The following is a 26,231-nucleotide window of genomic DNA, read 5'->3' on the forward strand; positions in this document are numbered from 1 at the left end:
GCACAAATCGTTATGTCACAACTTAATATATTTGGATCCTTAAAAACCTTTAGGAAACGTGAGTGTTACATAGTAATTGTGGATAACGACACACGGGTTGCTGTAACTGTGTTGGTCAGCGTTCCTATGAGGTAGGCACTGTTGTTCTCACTGTATAATTGAGAAAATTAGGGATCAGAGAAGTCATTTCCTATTGTCACATAGTTTGTGGCCAGCAGGCTAGCATTCCACGGCTGTTCTCTCAGAATGTGAGGCATACAGCATCTGCTAGACCTCCCCTGTGCTAAAAACTCACAAGGGTTCTGGAATGCTCCTTAAGCTTGGGATACATTTTCTCAGCCTTCATCTCCATTTCCAGACATCGGTGGCAGCATCTTCCCCACATGGCTCAGGCACATTCTTCAAGGAGTTTTCCATCACATACGTCTCGCCATTCCACTTGCTTCTTTAGTTCTGACACCCAATCAGGGTTTTCATCATCATCCTCAAAGTCCCTGGGGGGAGAAAAAACAATTTGCATGATAAGTCTCTGTGTTGCAGGATATTTGATTCCAATGTGATCCCTGAGATTCTGAACTGTAAAAACCTGTATTTGAGTCCATTGTGATCCCTGAGATTGTGAACTGTAAAAACCTGTCTTTTGTTTGGTGTGGTTGATCCCTAACCCGCACCTTTAATCCAAGAGCTATCTGTACACAGGATTTAATAAGGTTAAGCATAGGTCAAGAGGCAGAGCAAGAAATCAACTGACAGGGATTAAAGAGTAGGAGGGACTTTAGGTCGGGGGTATTTAAGACAGTGTGTAGAGTCTTTAGCTTTAAGCTTTAAGCTTTTAGCTCTTATCTCTCCAGTCTTGAGCTCATCAGCTCCTTGGCCTTTGGCTTTCTGGGCTTTGAGCTTTGGTCCCGGGATTTTGGCCTTTTCCTCCTGAGCTAGCGAGTCTTTAGGATCTTTTCCATCAGGACATGAGCCGAGGAGGAAGGTCAGCTGCGTGCTTTCTCCGTCCCTCTGAGCTAGCAGGCTTTCACCGCAGCATCTGGCTCCTGAGTCTTTTATTGGTAAAAATAGACCAATCTGGGATTTTCAATTAAAAACTACACCTCTGTACTAGAGGCATGGTCTGCATTTGTTGATGGGTTCAATATTCTACTGTTTAAAATTTTGAAAACTCAATTTTATAAAGTAATTGGATAGGAAAAAAGATTAGTTTTTTATAACCCTAAAGTATTATAAAATGAAAGCCAGATATGGTTGCACATGCATATAATCCCAGCACTTGAAAGCAGATACAGAGAAAACTCAGAAACAAAAATAAGTCGACGCTGAAAAGTACCATGTGTAGGATCCAGTCGGGAATTCACGGTAAAATGTTAGCATTGTCTACCACACAGCAGCAAACAGAAGTGCTCATTTGGGATGGAAATGGTGCAGTGCTTACTAAACCTGAAATTATCACAGTATGTATGACGTGGAACGCGCATACAGGCTCCATTCCCCAATTAAAGCATTTAGGTCTGTTACAACGTACGTGTCTTCTTCATCCAGCCGAGGTTCAAATCTGTCCAGATCTAAACCGACAGGCTCGTGATCACCATCGACACTGTCTGTTTCTTCAGAAAGGGGACCTCTCAAGAGTCCTTCCGCACCTTCAGGGGAACAACGACAGAATGTGTGACGGTTTACCTATTTGTTTTTAAATGGGGTCTCACTATGCTGCCTGGGCTGGTCTTAGTCTCTAAATGTTAGGACTACAGGCCGGAGCTGTAGTGCCCGGGGAAGGCAGGCCATTTAAATAGTATCAGAATGTGGATTAAGCTTTAAAGCAACACTGTCTCCAAGAGAGGGTAAAGATACACTAAAAACCTTTAAATACAAGGAATCTAAGCTGGGTTTGGTGGCATAGGCCTTTAATCCCACCAAGAGGCAGAGGCAGGTGGAACATTGGGAGTTTGAGGCCAGCCTGGTCTACAAAGTGAGTCCAGGACAGTCAAGGCTACACAGAGAAACTTTGTCTCAAAAGAAAAAAAAAGTCTGTATCATAGTCTAAGCAATTTGGGAAGATCCTGTCTCAAAATGGATAATAAAAATGAGCTAAGGACAAGGCCTTATGCATGCTAAACAAAGCACCCAACTCTTGAGCTACACATCTGCCCTCTTTTTTTTTTTTTAATCATAATCTATATTAGCCATTCAATAACCATTCTTTAAATAAACAAATATAACTAAATTTCTCACAACATCATCAAAATCTGCCATGCCATTACAGGCTCTACTTGATATAATTTAATCTCAGATTCTAAGTAAGCAAGAAGAGTTGGTATTTGAATTATCAAAGTTATATGCCTACACATACAATCCTTAAGTGCAGCCTTTGGCTTGAAGTCCTAAAGAAAATATTATATGTGGTCTAACTTTAATGAAAATATATTTTAAAACTTAAAGACTGGATGGGCAGTGGTGGCACACACCTTTAATGCCAGCACAGGAGGCAGAGGCGGGTGGATCTTTGAATTCAAGACAATCCTGGTCTACAGAGTGAGTTCTAGGACAGCCAGAGCTATGCAGAGAAACCCTGTCTCAAATAAAAAAATAAATCCTAAATATCCTTCATTTAAAAGCTCTATTTAATATAACAAAACTTAAAGAAATGTTGAGGTTATCGCTAAGGCAACTGTATATTTACATGGCAAAGCTAGCTGTTCTGGGCGTGGGATACAGCCCCTCAAGCATGAGAGCGAGGCTGTGGTCCCCAGCACCACCAACCATTTAAAAAGGACCCCTTTTCTGACACAGTGACTGTTAAAATCAGGAAACGGAAATAAAATATCTATAACGGAAAATTTTAAACACAGATTAAGACTGGCCATCAAAAAAATTAAAAATTAATTAAAAAATAATAAGATAATAAAAATAATTTTAAAGCCGGGTGTGGTGGCACACGCCTTTAATCCCAGCACTCGGGAGGCAGAGGCAGGCGGATCACTGAGTTCGAGGCCAGCCTGGTCTACAAAGTGAGTCCAGGACAGTCAAGGCTAACACAGAGAAACCCTGTCTCGAAAAAAAAAAATAATAATAATAATAATTTTAAAAGACTAGCCATAAATGATTCAAGAACACCTGAAAGTACAATTTTGGAACTTTCAAGATTAATGTGTGCGTTGTGTGTCCACACTTTATATATGTGCCACACGTGTGCCACACGTGTGCCTGTGTACCAAAAAAGTACACTGGATCCATTAAAACTGAATTTGGCCACATGGGCACTGAATACCAAACCCTGGTCCTCGACAACTCAGGGTGCTCTTAACTCCTGAGGCATCTTTCCCACCCCAGCTTTACAACTTTAAAGTCACAGAGATCTGTTTGGGGAAGAGGGAAAATGGGGTGACTTAATGCGCACAGCTCCATTTTTGCCAAGGAACAGAATGTGCAGGCTGGATACACACTAAGGTGTGTTAGTGTAAATCTACTGAAGATTATTAAGATGAGGGGCCTAGGGAGAGGCAGCTCAGCAGTTAAGAACACTTGCTAGCCAGCCTGGTCCACAAAGTGAGTCCAGGACAGCCAAGGCTACACAGAGAAACCCTGTCTCAAAAAACAAAAAAAAAACCAAAACAAACAAAAACAAAAAACAAAACAGAACCAAAACAAAAAAAACAAAGAGCACTTGCTACTCTTCCAGAGGCCGTGCGTTTGTTTCCAGCACCTACATGGCGGCTCACAACGGCCTGTAACTCCAGATTCAGCAGAGCTGACTCCCTCTTCTGTTCTCCCCAGGCTCCTGCACACACGGATACAGACACATGGACACAGACACATAAGTAAAACTAAATATTTTTAAAAGTTATTAAGATGGTCAACTTTATTCATATTTTACCATATGTTTAAAATCAAAGAATTCAGCCAGGCACGGTGGCTCACACCTTTAATCCCAGCACTAGGGAGGCAGAGGCAGGTGGATTGCTGTGAGTTCGAGGCCAGCCTGGTCTACAAAGTGAGTCCAGGACAACCAGGGCTACACAGAGAAACCCTGTTTCAAAAAATCAAAAAATAAATAAAATAATTCATATGATCATATAGCAGGCGAACAGTACCTGGTCTCTGTATTGTGTAGGTTTGAAATGCGAGGCTGAGATCAGCGTCCCTCAGCATTGACAGCAAGGCCTCAGGGGGCTCCCGGAGCCACTGCCTTCGGGCGTTATTTTCACTGTACTTTATTACAGAACCACCTAGTTGTAAAAGAAGGTTATTAGTACCAGGTTAAAAAAAGAAGAATTTCTGGGCCCTAGCTTTCAGATCATATTTCCAGCAATGTTATTATATTTCACTCTCACTGAAAATCTACTTCACTCATCTACATAAGAAGTGCCAAGTGTCCCTCAAGGACTGATATAAACTAAAACCCCAGGCTGGTTTTTCTCCAGAGTGTTCTATAGTAAAATAATAATATTCAGTCTTCCCTATGTGCCCAAGGGCTCCAAGTTTTTGGATCTAAGCTATTTTTAAAAAGTTAAGTCTGGGAGCCAGGCATGGTGGCGCACGCCTTTAATTCTAGCACTTGGGAGGCAGAGATAGGCAGATCACTGTGAGTTTGAGGCCAGCCTGGTCTACAAAGTTAGTCCAGGACAGCCAGGGCTACACAGAGAAACCCTGTCTCGAAAAACCAAAAAACAAAACAAAACAAAGTTAAGTCTGGAGCCAAACGTGGTGGCACACACCTTTAATCCCAGCACTCAAGGAGGCAGAGTCAGGCAGACCAGATCACCATGAGTTTGAGGCCAGCCTGGTCCAGGAAGCAACTTCAGGCCAGCCAAGGCTACACAGAGAAACCTTGCAACAAACAAACAAACAGACAGACAGTAGTTAAGAGCACATGTTGCTCAGTTATAAGGGCCAGACTTCAGCTCCTGGCATACACGCTGAGAAGCTCACAACTGCATCTAACTCCAGCTCCAGGGGATCTGACACCCTCTTCTGGCTTCGTACACATATGCACATGTTGTTACACAGACAGACACATGCACAGATAAAATTAAAATTAAAAAATAAAAGTTAAAAGTCTATATTGAACATGTTGACCTATGCACACAAACAGGGCAGTGTGGCAACTATTTACACAGCATTTATGTCGCCTTACGTACAAATGGTCTAGAGGGTGTGGGTGTTGCGTGCATTTTACATGAGGCACTTGCGCACACATGGACTTTGGTATCTGACACCAGACCCCAATGGACGATGACCGTGCTAACCTCTGTCACCCTCTGCCGTGACGCTGGAGTTAAGGATGGGCGCTTTTCCCAAAGCTGCAAGAGTGGAACTGGGAACGTGTGTCTCCCACCGCTGCCGGTGAGGGCTTGCTGGAGCGGTACTCCTCTCGTCCTCTGATGAAGTCCCTGATTGTCAAATGTGGAAAAAGATCAAACGTCAACAGTGTCACTCTGTTTATTCTCCCACATCTACACATGGACGTGTACAACAGGGCAAAAGTATGTCTTGTCTCCTTCAAATTCAGGTGTTGAAAGAGTCCTGTCCAGTCTTAGGAACAAAGGAAATGACAATCTTGGATGACATCATGCAAAATGACAGCCCAATCCAGAATGAACTGCCAAAAGGGATGCATTCAATGGTGCGTAGTTGACCTTTTGCGTGATGTACAGGAGTGAGCCTCCCATGGACTCACGCACACAAAGCTTGCTGTGCTGGTGACCTGGGGCTGGGACCTGAGGGAGATCTAAGGAAGACAATGTATGTGGGATGTGTAAATCCTTCCGTGCATTACCACAACCAGTCATGCGTGCGGAGAGATTTCTTACTGGGAAAGCATATTAATTCTGGAACAGTATAGGATCTGAAGAGAATTAGGTCTGACTGAAACACCAACCAAAAAGCATACACGGACTAGACCTAGGCTCCCTACACACATGTAGCTGACCGGCAGCTTGGTCTTCATGTGGGTCCTCTAGCAACTGGATGGGGGCAGGGCGCTGACTCTGACACGGACTCTTGCCTGCTTCTGGGTCACTTGCCCCTGGTGGGGCTGCCGTGTCTGGCCTCAGTGGAAGAGGATGCACTTAGTCCTGATGTGACTTGATGAACAGGGGTGGGCTGTTGTTATTGTTGGGGTTCCCCTTTTCTGAGGGGAAGGGGAGGGGGAATGGGGGAAGAAGATGGAAGGGTGGGTCTGGGAGGAGGGAGAGGGCTGTGATCAGGATGTAAAGTGAATAAATAAATAAATGAAAAAAAAAATGAGTTGTTAAAAAAAGGAAAAGAGGGCTGGAGAGATGGCTCAGTGGTTAAAAGCACCGGCTGCTCTTCTAAAGGTCCTGAGTTCAATTCCCAGCAACCACACGGTGGCTCACAACCATCTATAATGTGATCTGATGCCCTCTTCTGGCTTGTGGGTGTACATGAACATTCATACATTACATAAATCAATCTTTTTTTTTAAGGAAAAGAACATTAAGTCTGAAGTACCAAAATTAAAAATATTAGAAAACTAAACAGTTCTAGTAATTTACACACTTAAAAAATAAGCTTCCCAGCCGGGCGTGGTGGCACACACCTTTAATCCCAGCACTTGGGAAGCAGAGGCAGGCGGATCACTGTGAGTTAGAGGCCAGTCTGGTTTACAAAGTGAGTCCAGGACAGCCAAAGCTACACAGGGAAACCCTGTCTCAAAAACAAAAACAAAAAAACAAAAAACAAAAAACAGAAAAACCAAAATTAAAAAAAGAAAAATAAGCTTCCCAAAATTCTTACCCTTTATTTTCATTTTCTTAGGCTCAGATATTTTGGTTTCATCCAATATCTGTTCTCCATATTCTCTGATTATCTGAAATTTAAAATTGAGAATTTTTTATTTTATTATTATTATTGTTGTTGTTATTATTATTTGTTGTTGTTGTTGCTGTTGTTTTTTGTGACAGAGTTTCTCTGTGAAGCCTTGCCTGTCCTGGACTCACTTTGTAGACCAGGTTGGCCATGAACTCACAGAGATCCTTCTGCCTCTTCCTCCGAGTGCTGGGATTACAGACGTGCACAACTGCACTGGCTTAAAGTTGAGAATTTAAAGATGTGAAAAACACTTTTCTATACCCCAAGCAGGCTCAGAAATTATTGTCTCCCTGCCTGGGCCCACATAGCAGAGATTACTAGTTGGCATACCCAGACCCAGCTACAGAAAAACACACCATAATGCCATATAATTATCAAAGCTTCTCAACACAAGATCACTAGAAGCTGAAAAGTAACCATGCGTGTAAGGTAAGTAGAATCCTAGCTGCTTGGGGGGCTGAGACCAGTCTTGACCCAAAATCCACAGCCCAAGTTTGATCCTTAGGGGAAAACAAAGTCAAATAACAGCATAACATAAACAGTGAGACAAACATGGATAGTTTTATGTTTGCTGGAGGGACCAGCAAACAGAAGCTGTGATGCTCGCTAGGCTCCGCCCATCACACCTGAAGGTCTAGATTCCATCCCAGCACAGGATGTAACAGCTACTGGTGTTGCCAGCCAGTGGTGGCACACGCCTTTAATGCCAGCACTCGGGAGGCAGAGGTAGGGGGATCATTGTGAGTTCGAGGCCAGCCTGGTCTACAAAGCAAGCCCAGGACAGCTAAGGCTACACAGAGAAACCCTGTCTTGAAAAACAAAAAACAAAACAGAACAAAACAACAACAACAAAAAAAGTTACTGGCGTCAGCAGTAAGAGGAGAAGAGGGAAAGGACGCTCAGCCATTCTAAATACATTTCAGAATTATGTTTTTATAAGTGTGTATGATGAATAAATTTGGGGGCTGGTGAGATGGCTCAATGTTTAAGAGCAGCTGCTGCCAAGCCTGGCAACTGGAGTTTGATCAGGGGACTCAACTAAAGATGGGAGGAGCGAGCCAGGCCGTCTGCTAACATCTCCATGCCCACCTTTCCATGCTAGAGCTGATGAACGGCGCTGTCGTCCTACCTGAGGGGACAAGCACTTCAGGACGAGCGGGGCCAGGCTGCCTCTGCAGAGCAGGGTAGTGGCAGACGGCCGGTGTGAAGGGTTCCTTTTCAGCATCTGCTTGACAAGGCATTGAAGCTTATAGGAATACAGGGCTGGCAGAGGCTGGATGGGCCCCTGACATATTTTCAGGATAAGGTTTTTCCAACTATTTGCCTGAAACTGAAAAGCAGAAATGACACTTTTAAAAATCAGATACACGGGGGCCGAAGAGATGGCTCAGAGGTTTAGAACACTGGCTGCTCTTCCAGAGGTCCTGAGTTCAATTCCCAGCAACCACATGGTGGCTCACAATCATCTATAATGTGATCTGATGCCCTCTTCTTGCATGCAGGTGTACTAGTAGACAAAGCACAGTATACAGAATAAAATATTTTTTTTTTAAAAATCAGATACATGGAAAAAAATATAAAAACAGGAAATATCAGCTGAAGCAAATTCACATTTTCATTACGTTGTCTCCATTCTGGAAAGGTACCTGCTGACGGGCGCCTTTCCTTCTAAAGACGTCCTTAAGGACAGGTCACAGCCTCGTGTTTTGGAGGACATGGACACATGGTGTCTATCAGTGTCTGCTCTGGCACCTGATCAGTACAAACCTGGCAAGGGCAAATTTGGGGTGGCACTGGACAACTGGGGTTCCCTACTTGGGCTGCACTTCAGAATCCTCTGGTTTTAAAACTCAAACTCAAAACCTCGCTGGAGATTCAAAAGAGTTCTTTAAACTGTTCTCGTTTTTAAAACATGTATTTTTAAAAAAATATTTTTAAATGTTTTTTAAGATGTGTGAGTGCGTGCGTGCGTGCGTGCGTGCGAACAACAGAATGTCCAAGTGCCCACAAGGACAAGATGAACAAGATCACCAAAAACTGGAGTTAGAGACAGTTGGGCGCTAAGAACTGAACTTGAGTCCTCTGTGAGACCATCGAGCGCTCTTCACCACTGACCTATCTCTCCAGCCCCTAAAAATGTTTATGTCATTGCCCCGCCTCAGGCTTTATTTTTTGAGACAGAGACTCATCACCTGAACAAAAAATAAACAGAGACACACAATTACATGGCATCATACATCGAATGGACCGAACTTATCTATAGACTCTGCAGCCAAAGAGAAAGAGGACAATTCACAGGCACGGTTGATGTGGGAGAGCCCAGCACGCCAGGCAGCAGAGCTCCTCCACTGTCCCTTCCGGGCCTCCCTTTATGATGGGCTGTGACTGTACAATGGAACAAACCCTTTCCTCCCAAATCTGGTTTCAGTCAGTGCTCTATCAGAGCAACAGAAACAAAGCGAATACACTAAGTATGCAGTAGCCCATGACCACAGACGAACTCTTCAGTACATCCCTTAAAAACCGGAGCCAGGGACTCTTAGCAGTTATGTGCTTACAACATTGTTTACAATAGAAACAACACACAAACAACACAGCTACCCAATGGACAGTAAGTCAGTAAGCAGAACAGTGCATATATACAATGGAATATTACTCAGTTGTTAAAAGGAATGGAATTCTGACACACGCTACAACATAGAAAATATTGGGAACCAGGGGGAAAAAAAAAGGACAAATTGGGGCTGGAGAGACGGCTCAGAGGTTAAGGGCACTTGTTGCTCTTGCAGAGGACCCAGATTCCCAGCACCCACATGGGGGTTCACGACCATCCGTAACTCCAGTTCTAGGCTACCTAACACCCTTTTCTGGACACCAGGCACACATTTGGTCCACATACATGCAAGCAAAACAGTCATATACATAAAATAAATGAATCTTAAAAACGAATCTTAAAAAACACAACAACAAATACTATAGAATTATATTACATGAAATATATAGAACATACAACCACAGAGACAAACCCTGGAAGTTACCACAAGCTGGGGGAGAAAGGAACATAGAACAATGATTTCCTAATAAAGAGTTTGTTTTGTGTGATAGAAAAACCCTGAAAATGGACAGTAATATAGGACATAATATCATGAATATAATTAATCAATATAATTAATGTAATTAAGGAGTGCCATAAATGTAGTTGACCGAATTAATACTGTGAATGTAATCAGTGAATATCACAAATGTAATTAATAAATATCATCAATATTATTCATTCCACAGGATTGTGAACTTAAATGGTTAGAATGGCAAATATTGTGGGGGTTCACCCCCAAAAAAGAAAAGCTGCATATAGGATCACAGCCTGTAGTGGACATTTCCTTTCGGCACAGAACTACAAAGTGGCTCAACACAGAGATAACAACAGGAACAAATGGAAACTGTTAAATCAAGTTCTTCCTTGGGAAGTGAACCCCAGGTCAAGTCTGTCACACCCCTCAGGACTTGGGACATGACAAGTGTCCTCTGGTCTGGCACTATACTTACTGGATGCTTCAGGGAGCAGAGTTCATACAGAATGCACCCCAAGGACCAGATGTCACTACAAGCATGACGAGACAGCACAGCAACAGTTAGGAGTTATCACGGCAAAACATGCATTTTCTTTTATTTATATTACATTTGTATGTCACACACACACACACACACACACACACGAGCTACAGGGTATATGTGGAGGTTAGAGGACAAGTCCCGAGAGTCTGTTCTCTCCTCCCACCATGTATGTCCTGGAGACTGAACTCAGGAATCAAGCTTGGTGGTAAACGCTTTACCCACTGACCAATCTCATTCATTGGTCCTACATTTTATGATACCCCTCCAGGTTTATCCTGGCCCCGCAATCAGTGCCCTGGGTACTCTAGTCACCCCCTCTGCACAGCAACAAACCTCTAAGTGTCCTCCAGGACCCACTGTCTGCCCCAGCTAACAGGTCCATCCCATGCCATGCCCAACCATTCCACCCAGAAATACCCAAACTACCCCTGTTTGCAGGGGACATGACAGAGACATTAGAGATCTCCAAAAGTCTACCAGAAAACTTCTAGATATATGAATTCAGGACTATGGTAGGACACAGGATCAACTTGCACAAACCAATAACTTTCTTGTACACCATGAACAAACATACAGAGGAGCTCATGGACATGCCCCATTCCCACTGACCTCAAAGAAAACACAATACCTAAGAAACTTAAGTGAGGAAGTGAAGGATTTCCACAAGGAAAACTTTAACCTCTGAAGAGAGGGAGATAAGAAAGACACCAGAAAGATAGCCAATGCTCATGGATTGGTAGAACTAATGTTGTAAGAAATGGTCATTTCACCAAAAGTTATTTACAGATTCAACGCAATCCAAATTCCACATCTCATTCTTTCCAAACATATTTTTAAAAACCTATCTTATTCCTATGGAATCACAAAAGACCTCAGACAACTAAAACAATACTGAACAAAATGAACCATGCTGGAAGGATTGCAATTTCAGATCTTGTAGACCAGGCTGGCCTTGAACTCACAGCGATCCACCTGTCTCTGCCTCCCGAGTGCTGGGATGAAAGGAGTGTGCCACTACTCCCAGCTGCAATTTCAGATCTTACGCTATAGAGGAATTTTAATTCAGAACATGGCTGCTCTGACAAGAGATCACATCTAAAGGTCTTCTAAGTCTGTGTGATCTGGCTGGAATACACACACACTTTTAATCCAGGAGACGGAGGCAGATGGATCTGAGCTCAAGGCTGGCATGGAGCATGTTTCTGGTAAAGAAAAGCTTAGGTTCAGGTGTAATGGTACATGTTCTTTTATATTAAGCTGTATTTTAGCATCCTGGTAACAAAAACAGTACAGTACTGGCACAGACATGCAGCCCAATGGAACAAAAGTGACCTAAACAAGAACACATGTAACTTCAGCCACTTAGTATCTGACAAAGACACCAATGGAGAAATGACAACATCGTCAACAAGTGGAAACGTGGATGTCCACATGCAAAAGAATGAAATCAGACCTATATCTATCACCTTGTAAACAAACTAAATGTGAAACCTGCAACACTGAAACTGCTCGGAAAACAAAACAAAACAAAACAAAACAGAGGCAGTACCCGACATGATAAAGGCGCAAGTGAGGACTTTCTGAATAGGACTCCATCTGCCCAAGGATTAACAGCAACAGCTGACTAAAAGCTTCTGTATAAATAAAGAAAATCAACCAGGTGATGAGAGAGCCCACAGAATGGGACAGAATCTTTCCCAGTTATACATCTGACAGAGGGCTAACATCAAGAATATATTCAGAATTCAAAAAGAAAAAAAAAAAAAAAACAACCCAGCCAGGCATGGTGGTGCACGCCTGTAATGCCAACACTTGGGGAGGCAGAGGCAGACAGATCTCTGGGAGTTCAAGGCCAGCCTGGTCTATAAAGCTAGTCCAGGACAGCCGGGGATACCCAGAGAAACCCTGTCTCGAAAAACCAAACCAACCAACCAACCAAAAACAAAAACCCACTCATTCTAAAAATGGGACTGGAACTGAACAGAGTTCTCAAGGGATGAAAAAAAATGACTACAATATACCCCCCAAATTTTTCATTTTCCCTATTTATTAAGAAAAAAGAAAATCAAAACATTTTGAGATTTTGTCTTATCCCAGTTAGAATAGCAAAAGTCAATATTACAACCAATATCAAATGCTGGGGTGGGAGGTGCAGGGAAAAGGGACTCTCATTTACTGTTGGTGGGATTGCAAACAGGTGCAGGCACTATGGAAATCAGTGTGCATGATGCTCAAAAGGCTAAAATTAAATCTACTATAGGATGCGGCTGTGTGTGTGTGTGTGTGTGTGTGTGTGTGTGTGTGCGCGCGCGCGTGCGCACATGCATATATACATGTAACAACATTTAATGAAAAGAAGCAAGGGGAGTTGTATGGGAGAGTTTGGAGGAATGAAAGGGAAGGTGAAAATGATGTAATTATATTATAGTCTCAAAAAATAAAAGAAAGGCTGGAGAGGCGGCTCAGAGGTTAAGAGCACTGCCTGCTCTTCCAGAGGTCATAAGTTCAATTCCCAGCAACCACATGGCGGCTCACAACCATCTATAATGTGATCTGATGCCTTCTTCTGGCATATAGGTGTACATGCAGATATAAATTTTTTAAAAGAAAAAATACGGGGCTGGAGAGATGGCTCAGTGGTTAAGGGCACCACCTGCTCTCCCAGAGGTCCTGAGTTCAATTCCCAGCAACCACATGGTGGCTCACAACCACCTATAATGTGATCTGCAGATAAAGCACTCATATGCAATAAATAAAATAAATAAATCTTTAAAAAAAAAAAGAAAAAATATGAAAGAAAAAAATTAAACATACAAGGAATAAGTTTTCCAAAACTCCAGATAATCGTAGTGCCCAGAGAGTAGAACAGATAGGTCCACAGAGGCTCAGCTAATGTAGCCTTCCCGGTGAGTGCCAAGACAATGAGAAACTCTACCTCAGCAAAAAGGTGGACAGTGCCTGAGGAATGTCACCCAAGCTTGTCCCATATGCAGAGACGTGCACACATGTGCACATGCACCTGAACAGATATGCACATCCATACACACACACACACACACACACACACACACAGAGAGAGAGAGAGAGAGAGAGAGAGAGAGAAATGTATGTATTACTGTGTGGAGAAATGAATATGAAACAATACAAGTGAAAAAAAAAAAACCCAAAATGCCAAATGTATGTGGAATCTATCAACTGGAAAATCCCAATTAAATGGTGCTGGAGCTCTGCTGTCAGGAGGTGATTTCAGAGGGCCTGGAGCACTCAGTGCCTCAGTGGCTAAGAGCACTGGCTGCTCTTATAGATGATCCAGGTACACAGTGGATCCCAACAGAGTCTGACACCCTCTTCTGGTCTCTGTAGGTACTGGGCATACATGTAGTGTACAGACATGCATGCGGGCAAAACATGCATACACACAAAACATTTTAGATAAGAGCTGGGCACAGTGGTGCACATATGTATTCCCAGCACTTGGGAGGCAGAGTCAGGTGGAATCTCTGTGAGTTCAAGGCCAGCCTGGTCTATGAGCAAGTCCAGGTTATCAGCCAAAGCTACACAGAGAAACCCCGTGTTGAAAAATGACAACGATGACGAAGAAGGAGGAGGAGGAGGAGGAGAAGAAGAAGAAGAAGAAAAACAACAACAACAAGAAAAGAAGAAGAGGAGGAGGAAGAAGAAGAGGAAGAAGGAGGTGGTGGAGGAGGAGGAGAAAGCAGAGATGGGAAGGTGGCTCAGCAGGTAAAAACAGTTGCTCCACAAGCTTAGCCACATGATTTTGATCAGGTGCACATGAAAACTGCACATAAAAATGTCAGATGAATATATTTGTAATGCCAGCACTCCTACCTCAAGACAGGAAGTGAAATAGCACTGGCTGGAAGCCTTGGGGCCAGCTAGCCTGGAGTATGCAGTGTATCAGCAGGAACACAAAACACATAGACCTTTAGCAAGGCGGGAGAAACAACTTCCAAAAGATTGTGCTCTGATTTCCATACACGAGCCATGGCACGCATGCGCGCGCGCGCGCGCGCGCGCACACACACACACACACACACAGACACACAGCCATTTTTTCTCTTTTTCTTTCTTTCGTTTTGTTTTTTGTTTGCTTGTTTGTTTGTTTGTTTGTTTTTCAAGACAGGGTTTCTCTGTGTAGCCTTGGCTGTCCTAGACTCACTTTGTAGACCAGGCTGGCCTCGAACTCACAGTGATCTACCTGCATCTGTGTCCCCAGTGCTGGGATTGAAGACATGCACCATCACCCGGCTAACACACACACACCACACACACACACACACACACACACACACACACACACACACACACACACCAAATGTTTAAAGCAGGTGAGCTCCATGAATCTGCACGACACACACACACACACACACACACACACACACACACACACACACATACCCCAAATGTTTAAAGCAGGTGAGCTCCATGCATCTGCACCAGACACACACACACACACACACACACACACACACACACACACACACCCCAAATGTTTAAAGCAGGTGAGCTCCATGCATCTGCACCAGATTGCAAGCTAGCAGCCAACCTTATCCAAACAAGGACACTGCTTACCTTTTATTGTTATAAGGCAGGTTTTCCCAGATTTCTGGAGGCACATAATAAGGGGTCCCCACGTATGTGCATGCAAAGGCCATGGGGCTGAAACCACAGACAGGCAAAGTGACTCCAAAGCTCTTCTGAAAATGGCTCTTCTGATCTCTGACACTAAGTAGGAGAGATACATACCTGGAGAGAAGACGGGCCGAGCCAAAATCACCCAATTTCACCTTTCCGTTTTGGGTGAGGAAGACATTCTGCATTGAAAAAGAAGAACGTAGATTATTGGCACAGCCACATCCACTGGAAATGGCAAGAGCCATGAAGCTAGCAAGCTAGCAAAGCTGAGCCAAATGCTGTTATCACTGTCACTCTGTCGCTCTGCCGCTAACTTCTGGGTTTTGGTCTCTGCATGTTGCATCCTTGGGTCTTTCTGCATTATGACTCATTTTATGTCTTTTCCTGAGAAAATTATGTCTGAGGCATTTTAGGAAAAATCCTAAAATTAACTTTATCTGGCCAATATTTAAAAGTCTTCCTTACATTTTTGGTTGTGAGCCTAGCCTTTAACGGCTGGGCCATCTCTCCAGGCCCCACCATCTATAATGAGATCTGGTGCCCTCTGATGTCCAGGCAAACATGTAGTCATATATACAATATATGTATGACAATATATACATAGTAAATAAATAAATCTTTTTTTAAAGTCTTCCTTAGGTCTTGGAGATCACTAAGCACAGATCAGTACATAGCTAGGTGAATCCATCACTCCCGGAATCTCCTTGGGGTATCTGCCCCTGAGCTAACTCAAAGAGTATAATTGGTACAAGGTAAGCAGAGACAACTGACAAACTCTGACTGGCCAGGAGAACTGTTACAGATTCAAGGCCTCCCTTTACAATACACTTAGAGCTCTCTGAAAATGTAGTTCAATAATAAGGGGGTGGTCAGATGGGTACATCCCTGGAGGAATAGAACTCAGTAAATAAGATAGATTGGCTAAAATGAATGTTTCCTACTTTATAGCGCAGATGGTAAAACATATAGCAAAAGGAGTTACATATTAGTAGTTGCTGTTCATAAAAAGACCGGGTCAGATATTTTATGTTTGTCTGGAGTGTTCTCAAACTACAAAAACTGCCAGCCTAAAAGCAGGTGTCATATAATACATGTGTTTGCTTTGGAGGAGATATTCTTTAGAGTCTTTAAATTGGAGTTACAGAACTGCTAAAAATTAAAAAATAAAACCCACTGTGTTTGTATTTTCTTTTCTTAAAAAAAAAATTATTTATTTATTATGTATACAGTGTTCTACCTGTATGTATACCTGCAGGCCAGAAGAGGGCACCAGATTTCTTTATAGATGATTGTGAGCCATCATGCGGATGCTAGGACTTGAACTCAGGACCTTTGGAAGAGCAGCCAGTGCTCTTACCCTCTGAGCCATCTCTCCAGCCCCTGTGTTTGCATTTTCTAATTATGACTGAACTTGTAGCCCTGGACTTGTAACGAAAACTCAAACACATAATCTGTGCTTCTTTGATAGTCATTTGTCTTTGTCCTATGAAACCTGTATAAATAAAGAAACACCTGGTTGCTAGTCAGTCAGAGCTGAGAGATGCCCAGATCATCTCCCTCATCCCTTCTCCCTTCCCCTCTCTTGTCTCCTCTGTGGGGCCAGGGAAGGCCCTGGGCAAACTATGACTTGGTCATCCGAGCATTAGGCAGCATTCTCCAGAGCACCTTTGAAAGCCTGCTGATGGTGGAAATAAGGGTGGTCCCAGAGAGACCGATAAAATAACAAGGTCCCCTCTTCAACAGCTACGCATTCCCCTGCCTGGGGATTCAGGGTGACTGCTCTGGGGTCAAAGAGGCAGACCTCAGGTAGTGTCAGATGTGACCAGTGGGAGCCTGTGTCAGGGTGACTCAAGCCTTTGGTGCAGGTGTGACCACTTTCCACCCAAGGACACATGTATTAATTCAGTGGACATTAAAGGGGCTACATTCACACAGACTTCCACAGAGACTTTTTAACTCCCTTTTTTTTTTCCAGATAGTACTCTATTTGGCTACTATAAATTCTAAGTCAAAAGGTATAAAGTTTTACTTCGGATGAGTAAGTCCTTAATACCTACTGTATAGGCGACATGGAGGAGGAGGCAAGTGGATCTCTTGGAGTTAGAAGCCAGACTGGTCTACAGAGTGAGTTCTAGGACAGCTAGGCCTACAAAGTGAGACCCTGTCTTAAAGCAAATAAACAACAACAAAAAAATCTATTGTACATCACGGTGACCATAGTTAATATATGATATTCTTGAGAATTATTGAAACAGTAAATTTATATTTACTTTTATATGATAGGGATTAAACTCAAGTGGTCTGGGCTGCCCTCAACCTAGAAATCTTTTTGCCTTGTGCTCCCGGGGGCTAGGATCACAGGCAGGTACTACCATGTCTGGTGGAAGAGTAGATGTTAAATGTTCCAACGATTAAAAAACATTTAAGGTTAACTAAGAGAAGAGGAGGAGGATGGAGAGATGGCTCAGTGGTTAAGAGCACGTGCTGTTCTTCAGAGGACCTGAGTGTGGTTCCCAGCACACACATCAGGTGGTTCACAACTATCTGTAACTCCAGCTCAGGGGATGCAAAGCCCAGGCCATCGTAGGCATCCGCCCTCTCGCATGAATAAGTGTGTGTACACACACACACACACACACACACACACACACACACACACACACACACTTAAAATAATAAAAATACATCTAAAAAAGTAAGTAAGACTATAGACACATCAATTAACATGACTTAATCATGTTACAATATGTATACTTTGAGTATTAAAACATCATAGTGTGCACTCAATAAGATGAGAGATTTTTGTTGTTTTCATGTTGCCTTTCGTTTTTTCCAGACAGGGTTTCTCTGTAGCTCTAGCTGTCCTAGAACTCACTCCATAGACCAGGTTGGCCTCAAACTCAGAAATCTGCCTCTCTCTGCTTCCTGAGTAACAGAGAATGAAGAGGTTGCACTACTATGCCTGGCTAAATATTTTTAATTAAAAATGTAAGTATAAAATATATTAGATTGGCAAACATTTTCTAAACTAAGCTAAACAGAATGTCACAAAAGGAAATAACAGGAAAAAGACAACGAAATAGTTTCCTGCTCCCCCCAGACTCTAAAATGCCTCATACGCACTTTGGACTTGATATCTCTGTGTAACACACGTTTCTTGTGAATGTGATTTACTCCAAGACAAATCTGTATAAACCAATTAAGTATCTGTAAGAAAAAGGTATACAGATGATTTAGGGGGAGGAAATGGAGGTAAATATGATCAAAATATAATGAACAAAATTCTAAAAGAATTAGCCAGGTGTCGTGGTACATGCCTTTAATCTCAGCACTCTGGAGGCAGAGGCAGGTGGATCTCTGTAAGTTCAAGACCAGCCTGGTCTACACAGCAAGTCTAGGCCAGCCAGGATTACACAGAGAAACCCTGTCTCAAAAAAACAAAAACAAAAAACAAACAAACAATAAGGGAATTAATAAAAATATCTTAAAACAAAAAAGTATACACCATCTGTAAAAATGCAATAACTAGCTGATGTCAACCCAAATTCTGAAGAATCATGTGTAGGCTTTACTTGACCAGGATTTTAAAGCGAATTCTGAACTCATTAAAATCACACAGTTCAACTAAAATTCAGTATTACTTTGAGAAATTCAGAAACATGATTCCCATGGTTTTTGTTTGTTTGTTTGTTTGGTTGGTTGGTTGGTTGGTTTTTTGAGACAGGGTTTCTCCCTATTTGTAGACCAGGCTGGTCTCAAACTCACAGAGAGATCTGCCTGCCTCTGTCTCCTGAGTGTTGAGATTAAAGGCGTGCACCAAGATTGCCCGGCTCTGAGTGCCATGTTTTGTCACCTTATGTATGATTCAGATGTACATTTTGATGAAATGTCTACCATATTTTTCTTCTTTGCAAGTGAATAGAAGTTTCTTTTTTGCTATGGTAGGAGATGAGGAAAAGACAGCCTGTATCTCAGGCTGGCCTCAAACTTGCTGTGTAGCCAGGGATGCCTCTGAACTGCTACGTCTTTTGCCTCTGCCTCCCAACTACTGGGATTACAGCTGAGTTTATATGGCGCTGGGGATAGAACCCAGGACTCTGTGAATGCTAGGCAAATGATCCACCAATGAGATACTAGTCCATCTCTAAGTATTTCTTATTAGATTTTTTTCCCTTTTTTTTTTCAGACAGATTCTCACTATGTAACCCTGGATGGCTTGGAACTTGCGATACAGACCAGGCTGCCCCCCATTCACCTGCCCCTACCTTCTGAGAGCTGGGATTAAAGGCGTGTGTGACCACTCCTGGCCCATCTACTTCATAAAAACATCTCAGCCAGACACGAGTGTGCTCACAACCACTCAGGGGGCTAAGGCAGGACATTGCCAAGAATTTGAAGTTAGCCTGGCCTACAACCTAGACCAGGCTGGACTGCAGGGGGAAACCATCTCAAAGAACCAAACAAGCATTTCAGGAAGCCATAGTGTGCTGGCTAATTTTATGTCAACTTGACACAGGCTGGAGTCATCTGAGAGGAAAGAAACCCAAATTAAAAAAAAAAAAAAAAAAAATTCCCATACATAGGACTATAGGCAAGCCTAGAGAACATTTTCTTAATTATTGATTGATGGGGGAGGGCCTATCCCATTGTGGGTGATGCCATTCCTAGGCTGGTGGCCCTGGGTTCTATAAGAAGTTCTTTATGAGCAATCCACGAAGAGCAAGCCAGTCAGCAGCGCTCCTCCGTGGCCTCTGCATCAGTTCCTGCCTCCAGGTTCCTGCCCTGTTTGAGTTCCTGTTCTGATTTCCTTAAATGATGAACATGATAAGAAGTGAAAGCCAGGCGCTGGGGAGATGGCTCTGAGGTTAAGAGCACTGTCAGCTCTTTCAGAGGTCCTGAGTTCAATTTCCAGCAACCACATGATGGCTCACAACCATCTAGAATGAGATCTGGTGCCCTCTTCTGGCCTGCAGGGGAACAGGCAGGTAAAAAGACTGTATACATAATAAACAAACAAACAAACAAATAAATAAAAAGAAGTGAAAGCCAAATAAACTGTTTCCTTCCCCAGGTGTTTTTGGTCATGGTGTTTCAGCACATCAGTAGAAACCTTAAGACACATCGCCTGAGGAAATCATCAGTAACACTGACTCAGAAACCAGCCGCTTCTCGCCAGGCCAGTGATTACAGATGCCCATGTCTTAACCTTAATTTACACAAAGCTTATGAGAAGCTTATGCAAGTCGGTTTCTTACCGTGTCTTCAGGAAACAGCTTTCCCTTTTGCTGCTTAATCCTCTGCATCAGATCCCCTCCATCACAGTACTCCATCACAATATACAGATACCCTTCAGCTAGAACACATGGGAGACTCCTTAGGGAAGCCACGGCTGCTACAGACTGAATGCGGGGATGTTTGGGGGGTTCATATTTACCTTCAAATGACTCCTTGAAGGCAACAATATTGGGGTGTTTCATTTTAGCTAGCAGAACAGCCTCTTTCCTAGAATTCTGGGTATCAGAGGAAGACTGGGAGGGAAAAAAAACTTTAAATAATGATAAATTCAATACAGCTTCAAACTAAAATTTTGTATAGTTTTATGAGACTTCAGTGCTACATGCAGGCTGGTCAATCTACTTCTGCTCGAGCTGTCAAACTCTAGAATGATGTGGTAAATTTTTTATTATGACTATTTTGCATGCTGGGGCTGAACTTTCATTGGAACATACATATTTTTTCCTTACACATAATGAATGCTAACTAATTTTCTTTCTTCCTCTTTCTTTCTTTCTTTCTTTCTTTCTTCTCTCTCTCTCTTTCTCTCTCTCTCTCTTTCTTTCCAGACAAGGTTTCTCTGTGTAGTCTTGGCTGTCCTGGAACTCACTCTGTAGACCAGGCTGGCCTCGAACTCACGGAGAGCCACCTGCTTCTGCCTCTGAGTGCTGAGATTAAAGGCATGGGCCAGCACCATTCGCCAAAAACTAATTTTCATATGCACTTGTGCTGGTTTGTGGCTCAGCGGTAGAGCCTGCGCCCAGCAATGCTCATAGCCTGGGCTTTGATCTCCATCACCACCAAAACAAGAACAAAGCTGCCTGAACATCAGCTATATAGGATAGCAAGCATTCTACTGAAAACACTATAACCTCAAAGAAAATCAAAGCTTTCGTGCCAAGAGGCTATACAAGCAATCTTTAATTAGTCCCTTGGCCCAGATGAGCAATATGCAAAGATGGACAAAGTCGAATGCAAATTAAGTTTCCCAAACTACTAACTCAAAACTTCTCCACGGGTGGAATTCTAAATGACTTATAACCAAGAAACTACTATGGGGCCTGCTGTCCTGGTTTAGATCCTCAGCACCATGGAGAGAAAAAAAAAAGAGGAGGAGGAAAGGAGGAAAGAATGGAAGAGGGAAAGGAGAGAGAATGAAGGAGAGGAGAGAGGGAAATCCATGGAGCCTCAGACCAGCAGCATCAGCATCAAGTGTGACCATGCAGAAAACAACTCACAGCCTAGCAGACCTACATGGAAGTAGAACAAAATACCCAGTTTCAGGAAGATTTTCACTTAGTTTGAAATCAAGACTTCAGAGGGAGCCAGGTGTGATGGTACACACCTGTAACCCCATCACTTGGGAGGCTAAGGAAGGACGACAAGTTCAAGGCCAGCCTGGCTTACATGGTGAGACCTTGTTTCAAAAACAAAACAAAGCTGTGCTTATTAGCATAGCAGTGTAGTGAGCGCCCTGCCGATCACCCAGGGTACGGGGTTCAATCCCCCGATGCAGAGGCAAGCCATCCTTTTCTCTGAACTATAGTAATGACCCGTGTGGCAGGATATGCCCATGGGTGCAACAGTGGCATGAACAGGAAAGGTGACCAACTGCTTTCTGAATAGATGTAAGGCGTGGTCCACAGGAAGAAACAAACATCTGATGCTACGTAAAAGTAACTTTTATTCTCCTGGCTCAATTGTTGTCTGGGAGGCTTACTGCCTTCTTCTGCTAACCTAGGCCTAGTCCTGGAAGCTTCTAGACTCCATTCAATCTAACCTGGTCCTAGAATGTTTTCAGTCTCTGAGACTTACTGCTTAATGAGCTCACCCTGACTTGTTCTTTCTGAGCTCTGGGCTGGCTGGTTCACCTCAGCTGTTCTGGCTCAAGCTCCTCTCCTAGCTGACTTATTTATCCTGGCTTTTCTCTAGGTCCAGAATTGCTCTGCTCGGTCTCAAACTAACTCAGCAATCTGCTCTAATCTTCTGGCTTCTTCTCATTTTCTGGCTTGTTCCATCTTCACCTGAGTTCTCTCTGCAACCCATCTATTACCGTCCTATTAAAACTGCCTCGTAAGTAGCTTCCCTTCCCTCTCTCTTCTCCTGAGAGTTGGGCATATCCTATTCTGTCAAATCTTGTCTGAATTGTCACCTTTTCTGCCACTCAATTAGACATCACTTTCAAACATGAGTGCTTCCTTCTACAAACTACCTTTACCTTCCTTTGGGATTAGAGGCATGTACCACCATTCCTGGACCTAAGCTTTTCTTTACCTGATACTTGTTTTATACCAGGCTGGCCTTGAACTCTGTTTGCCTCTGCCTCCTGGATTAAAGGTGTTTGTATACCAGCAAGATCACACAGCTCTAGAAGGTCTTTGGATGTGATCTCCTGCCAGGACAGCCATGTTTTGAACTAGCATTCTTTTACACAGATATAATCTGACCCATTGTTGGGGGGTAGGGGGGCTCACAAGCCCCAGGAGTGAACCTATTAGTATTATTCTGCTAAATGAACATAGTGTCAAACCACCCTCTAACTACTAGCTCTACCGGTAGATTAGTGATGCTCTCAGACCTCATTAGTGAACTTGCTTTGTGCATCAGACAGAGGTTAACACAGAAACTCACAACTGTTCCAAGCTCAGAAAAATAAGAATCAGTGCAACGGTCAGCTGTAAGTGGAACAAGTGTATCACATCCCATTCCCCCAAAGTCTCAGGGGGCCATCCATCGCAGAAGAGGGGTACAGAAATATTGTAAGAGTGAGAAGTCAGGGAAGCCAGAACCAAAACAGTGTCTTCATGACAGGACCCCTGCATTCTTAGGCGCACACCACACAGTTGCCTGCCTAAGACCTGCCCAAGAGCACGCCAGTCAACACTCCAGCGCAGAGGCGGAAGGAGTTCCCGAAGGCAAACCCTGCTGAGGAGGAGCTGTGGACAACTTATGGCTTCTGGGGGACGGAGTCTGTTTTCTTTAAGGGTATGGCCTCTGGTAGGTGGCCCACGCTCTAATAGATGGTCCCACACAAAGAAATATCTGGGCAACACAAAGTGGACATGACAGGGGTTATCTCAAAAAACAAAACATAACACGAAGTTAATGGGGCGGGGTGTGGGGAAGAGAGGACTGGTGTAGGACGAGTTAGGGTGGGAAGGGCGAGGGGTGGAGTGATCAAAATACACTGTATTAAGTTCCCAAACTAATACAAATGTTTTTAAAGGATGCATTGGGAAAACCACCTGGCATTCTTGAGGATTTATTAAAATATATGTATTTTTTAAAACTTGACCGAAATATTATTAATCAATGTTCATGGTATGAATTCTCACACAGGACAATTACGATTCACATTAACAAGCAATCCACAGGGAAATAAGGAAAAAATAGATCCTCTTGGGTAGGTTCCCTGGCAACCAACTGACGCTTTGTATTTCAGGCCTGGTCTTCCTGTATTTTATGTTCTTTTACCATTCACCTTGTACCTGACCACTTTCAGCAGGTTTTTCAAGCTGTTGGTATACAAAGTTGGAAGTGGTTATCACTGAGATTAACCAGTACATTTTGGCCACTTCTCTGTTAATTTTACCACATAAAATGCATCAAGCCTTTGTAAAGCTCACGAATAAACTGTTACATGTTTACGGGAAGGGTAGACGCCACACTAACGTCCAGAACCTTTTCTCTGTACAGGCTGCACGCTCGCGTTCAGCGCGAGCTGTTCCCGTGAGCGGTTACCTTGAGAAGTCTGATCTCCTTCATGGCAAACGTCTGATTGCTGCTGTCTTGCAGAACCAGAAGAGCCCGGCCGAAGGAGCCCTCGCCAATCACTCTCAGGACTGTGTAGCCGTCCATCTGGGCATGGGCAGCCGGGCTCCACTCCGCCACCACTGGGGGCTCTCCCGAACTACGTTAAAAAGACAGAATCATTTGGATGTATACTTTTAAAATGTAAAGTTAATCCAAAGTAGCTATAGTCACTTTCTAAATCTTGTTGAAAAACCATGTTTAAGATTTAATTTGCCAAAATAATGTCTTTCAGTAAGTTAGGAAACATAACAGGTTTTTTCAAAAGTCTAAAATGTGTAGGTTGAGGCATTTGGGTAATGCTCTGATGGATTATCCCCTTTCCTGAGATCTGAGGGATAAAAAACAAAATAAAACAAAAAGAAGTATATGTATTGCCTGTTAGCAGTGTTTTTTTTTTTTGTTTTTGTTTTTTTTTTTTTTGTTTTTCGAGACAGGGTTTCTCTGTGTAGCCTTGGCCATCCTGGACTCACTTTGTAGACCAGGCTGGCTTTGAACTCACAGCGATCCGCCTGCCTCTGCCTCCCGAGTGCTGGGATTAAAGGCGTGCGCCACCATGCCCGGCTAGCAGTGTTTTTTTTTAATCTAATCTTTTTTTTTCTTTTTTGTTATAATTTATTCACATTACATCCAATTATTATCTCCTCGCTCATGTCTTCCCATTAAAAATCTAATCTGTAGGCTGTAGAGATGGTTCACAAGTTAAGAGCACTGACTGTTCTTCCAGAGGTCCTGAGTTCAATTCCTAGCAACCACATGGTGGCTCACAACCATCTATAATGTGACCTGATGCCCTCCTCTGGCCTGCAGGCATACATGCAGGCAGAGCACTGTATATTATAATAATAATAATAATAATAATAATAATAATAATAATAATAATAATAATAATAATGATAATAATGATAATAATAATGATGATGTCTAATCGTGTTTCCAAAAGACAGAAGGGCCTTAAAAGACATTATCATGTAAATTACCAATAAAGTACAACATATGCAAACATAACAAAATCGCTTCCATAGTGACCATATGCCAACCATAGGGACAGTGGTCATGACAGCTAGAGGCTTAATGGTATATTCTTTTTTTTTTTTTTTTTTTTTTTTTAATGGTATATTCTTAAGGAGCTTTTGTTTTGTTTTGTTCTTGTCTAGGTCATCAGTCTGCACTTAAATTACCATTTTCCTTTTTCTCTTAAAATGTGTATGTATCCAGTGTATTTAACTGACACATGTATGTTTTTTATTACGCTCTATTCTTTTAATTGTTTAATTATTGTGCATAGTTACAATTTAAAATGTACAAAATGAAATTACATTGTGGTCTTGTAAGAGCTATAGAATTTTCCTAAAGGTGCCGATAACTGCAGTAGCTCACCTGTTTCAAATGGTTGGATTCTATTCATTTGTTATCCTTAAGATCACCTCAAAATAAGGCTCCCTTACTGTACATTTAAAGTGTATTACAGGAATGACAGTTACTAAAACACTTAAAGAGGATCATTTGGAAATTTACTTTTATTTTTTAAATTTTTTATTAAACTTTTTTTATTTTTATATAAACATTTATAATATTACACATATATATACAATAAACTACCTATAGTAAGAAGAACCATGACACAATCAGGAATTATATAAATGATCCATTCTTGGTGTTTTGACTATATGTATTTGACAGCCTTGATACATCTAAAATTCTAAATGTAAATCAATCTCCGATACATCTTGCCATTATAAACTTAAAACATCTACCTAGACCTAAAAACATCTTAACCCCTAAACAACTAAGCTTCATTGTAAAATTGGGCTACCTGGTCTTCAACTCCATCAGAGACTTGAGAAGGAATTTACTTTTAAAATGCAAAATTAAAAGCCTGGTGTGGTGGTGCAGGCCTTTAATCTAAGCACTTAGGAGGCAGAGGTAGGTGGATGGTTGTGAGTTTCAGGACAGTCTGGTCTACAAAGTTGTTAAGTTTGGGACAGCCGAGGCTACATGAAGAAATCCTGTCTCCAAACCCCACCCCCCAAAAAACTCAA

General features: G+C 42.6%; 1 protein-coding gene across 1 annotated transcript; it reads right to left on the reverse strand.

Annotated features, from left to right (window-relative positions):
• On the reverse strand, positions 1-24,298 carry Nek3 (NIMA related kinase 3). The gene is made up of 13 exons (XM_051169869.1): positions 24,121-24,298; positions 20,540-20,633; positions 20,361-20,458; positions 18,229-18,312; positions 15,217-15,284; positions 15,043-15,129; positions 10,381-10,435; positions 7,964-8,164; positions 6,760-6,832; positions 5,250-5,393; positions 4,095-4,229; positions 1,529-1,646; positions 1-494 (listed from the first exon to the last, which is right to left on the reverse strand). Exons 1-13 carry the CDS (start codon positions 24,235-24,237, stop codon positions 389-391), a joined length of 1,380 nt encoding a protein of 459 aa, XP_051025826.1. The 5' UTR covers positions 24,238-24,298; the 3' UTR covers positions 1-388.
• Between the last annotated feature and the right edge of the window lie 1,933 nt (positions 24,299-26,231).

This window comes from Acomys russatus, chromosome 27 (genome assembly GCF_903995435.1).
Source record: "Acomys russatus chromosome 27, mAcoRus1.1, whole genome shotgun sequence".
Lineage (NCBI taxonomy): Eukaryota > Metazoa > Chordata > Mammalia > Rodentia > Muridae > Acomys > Acomys russatus.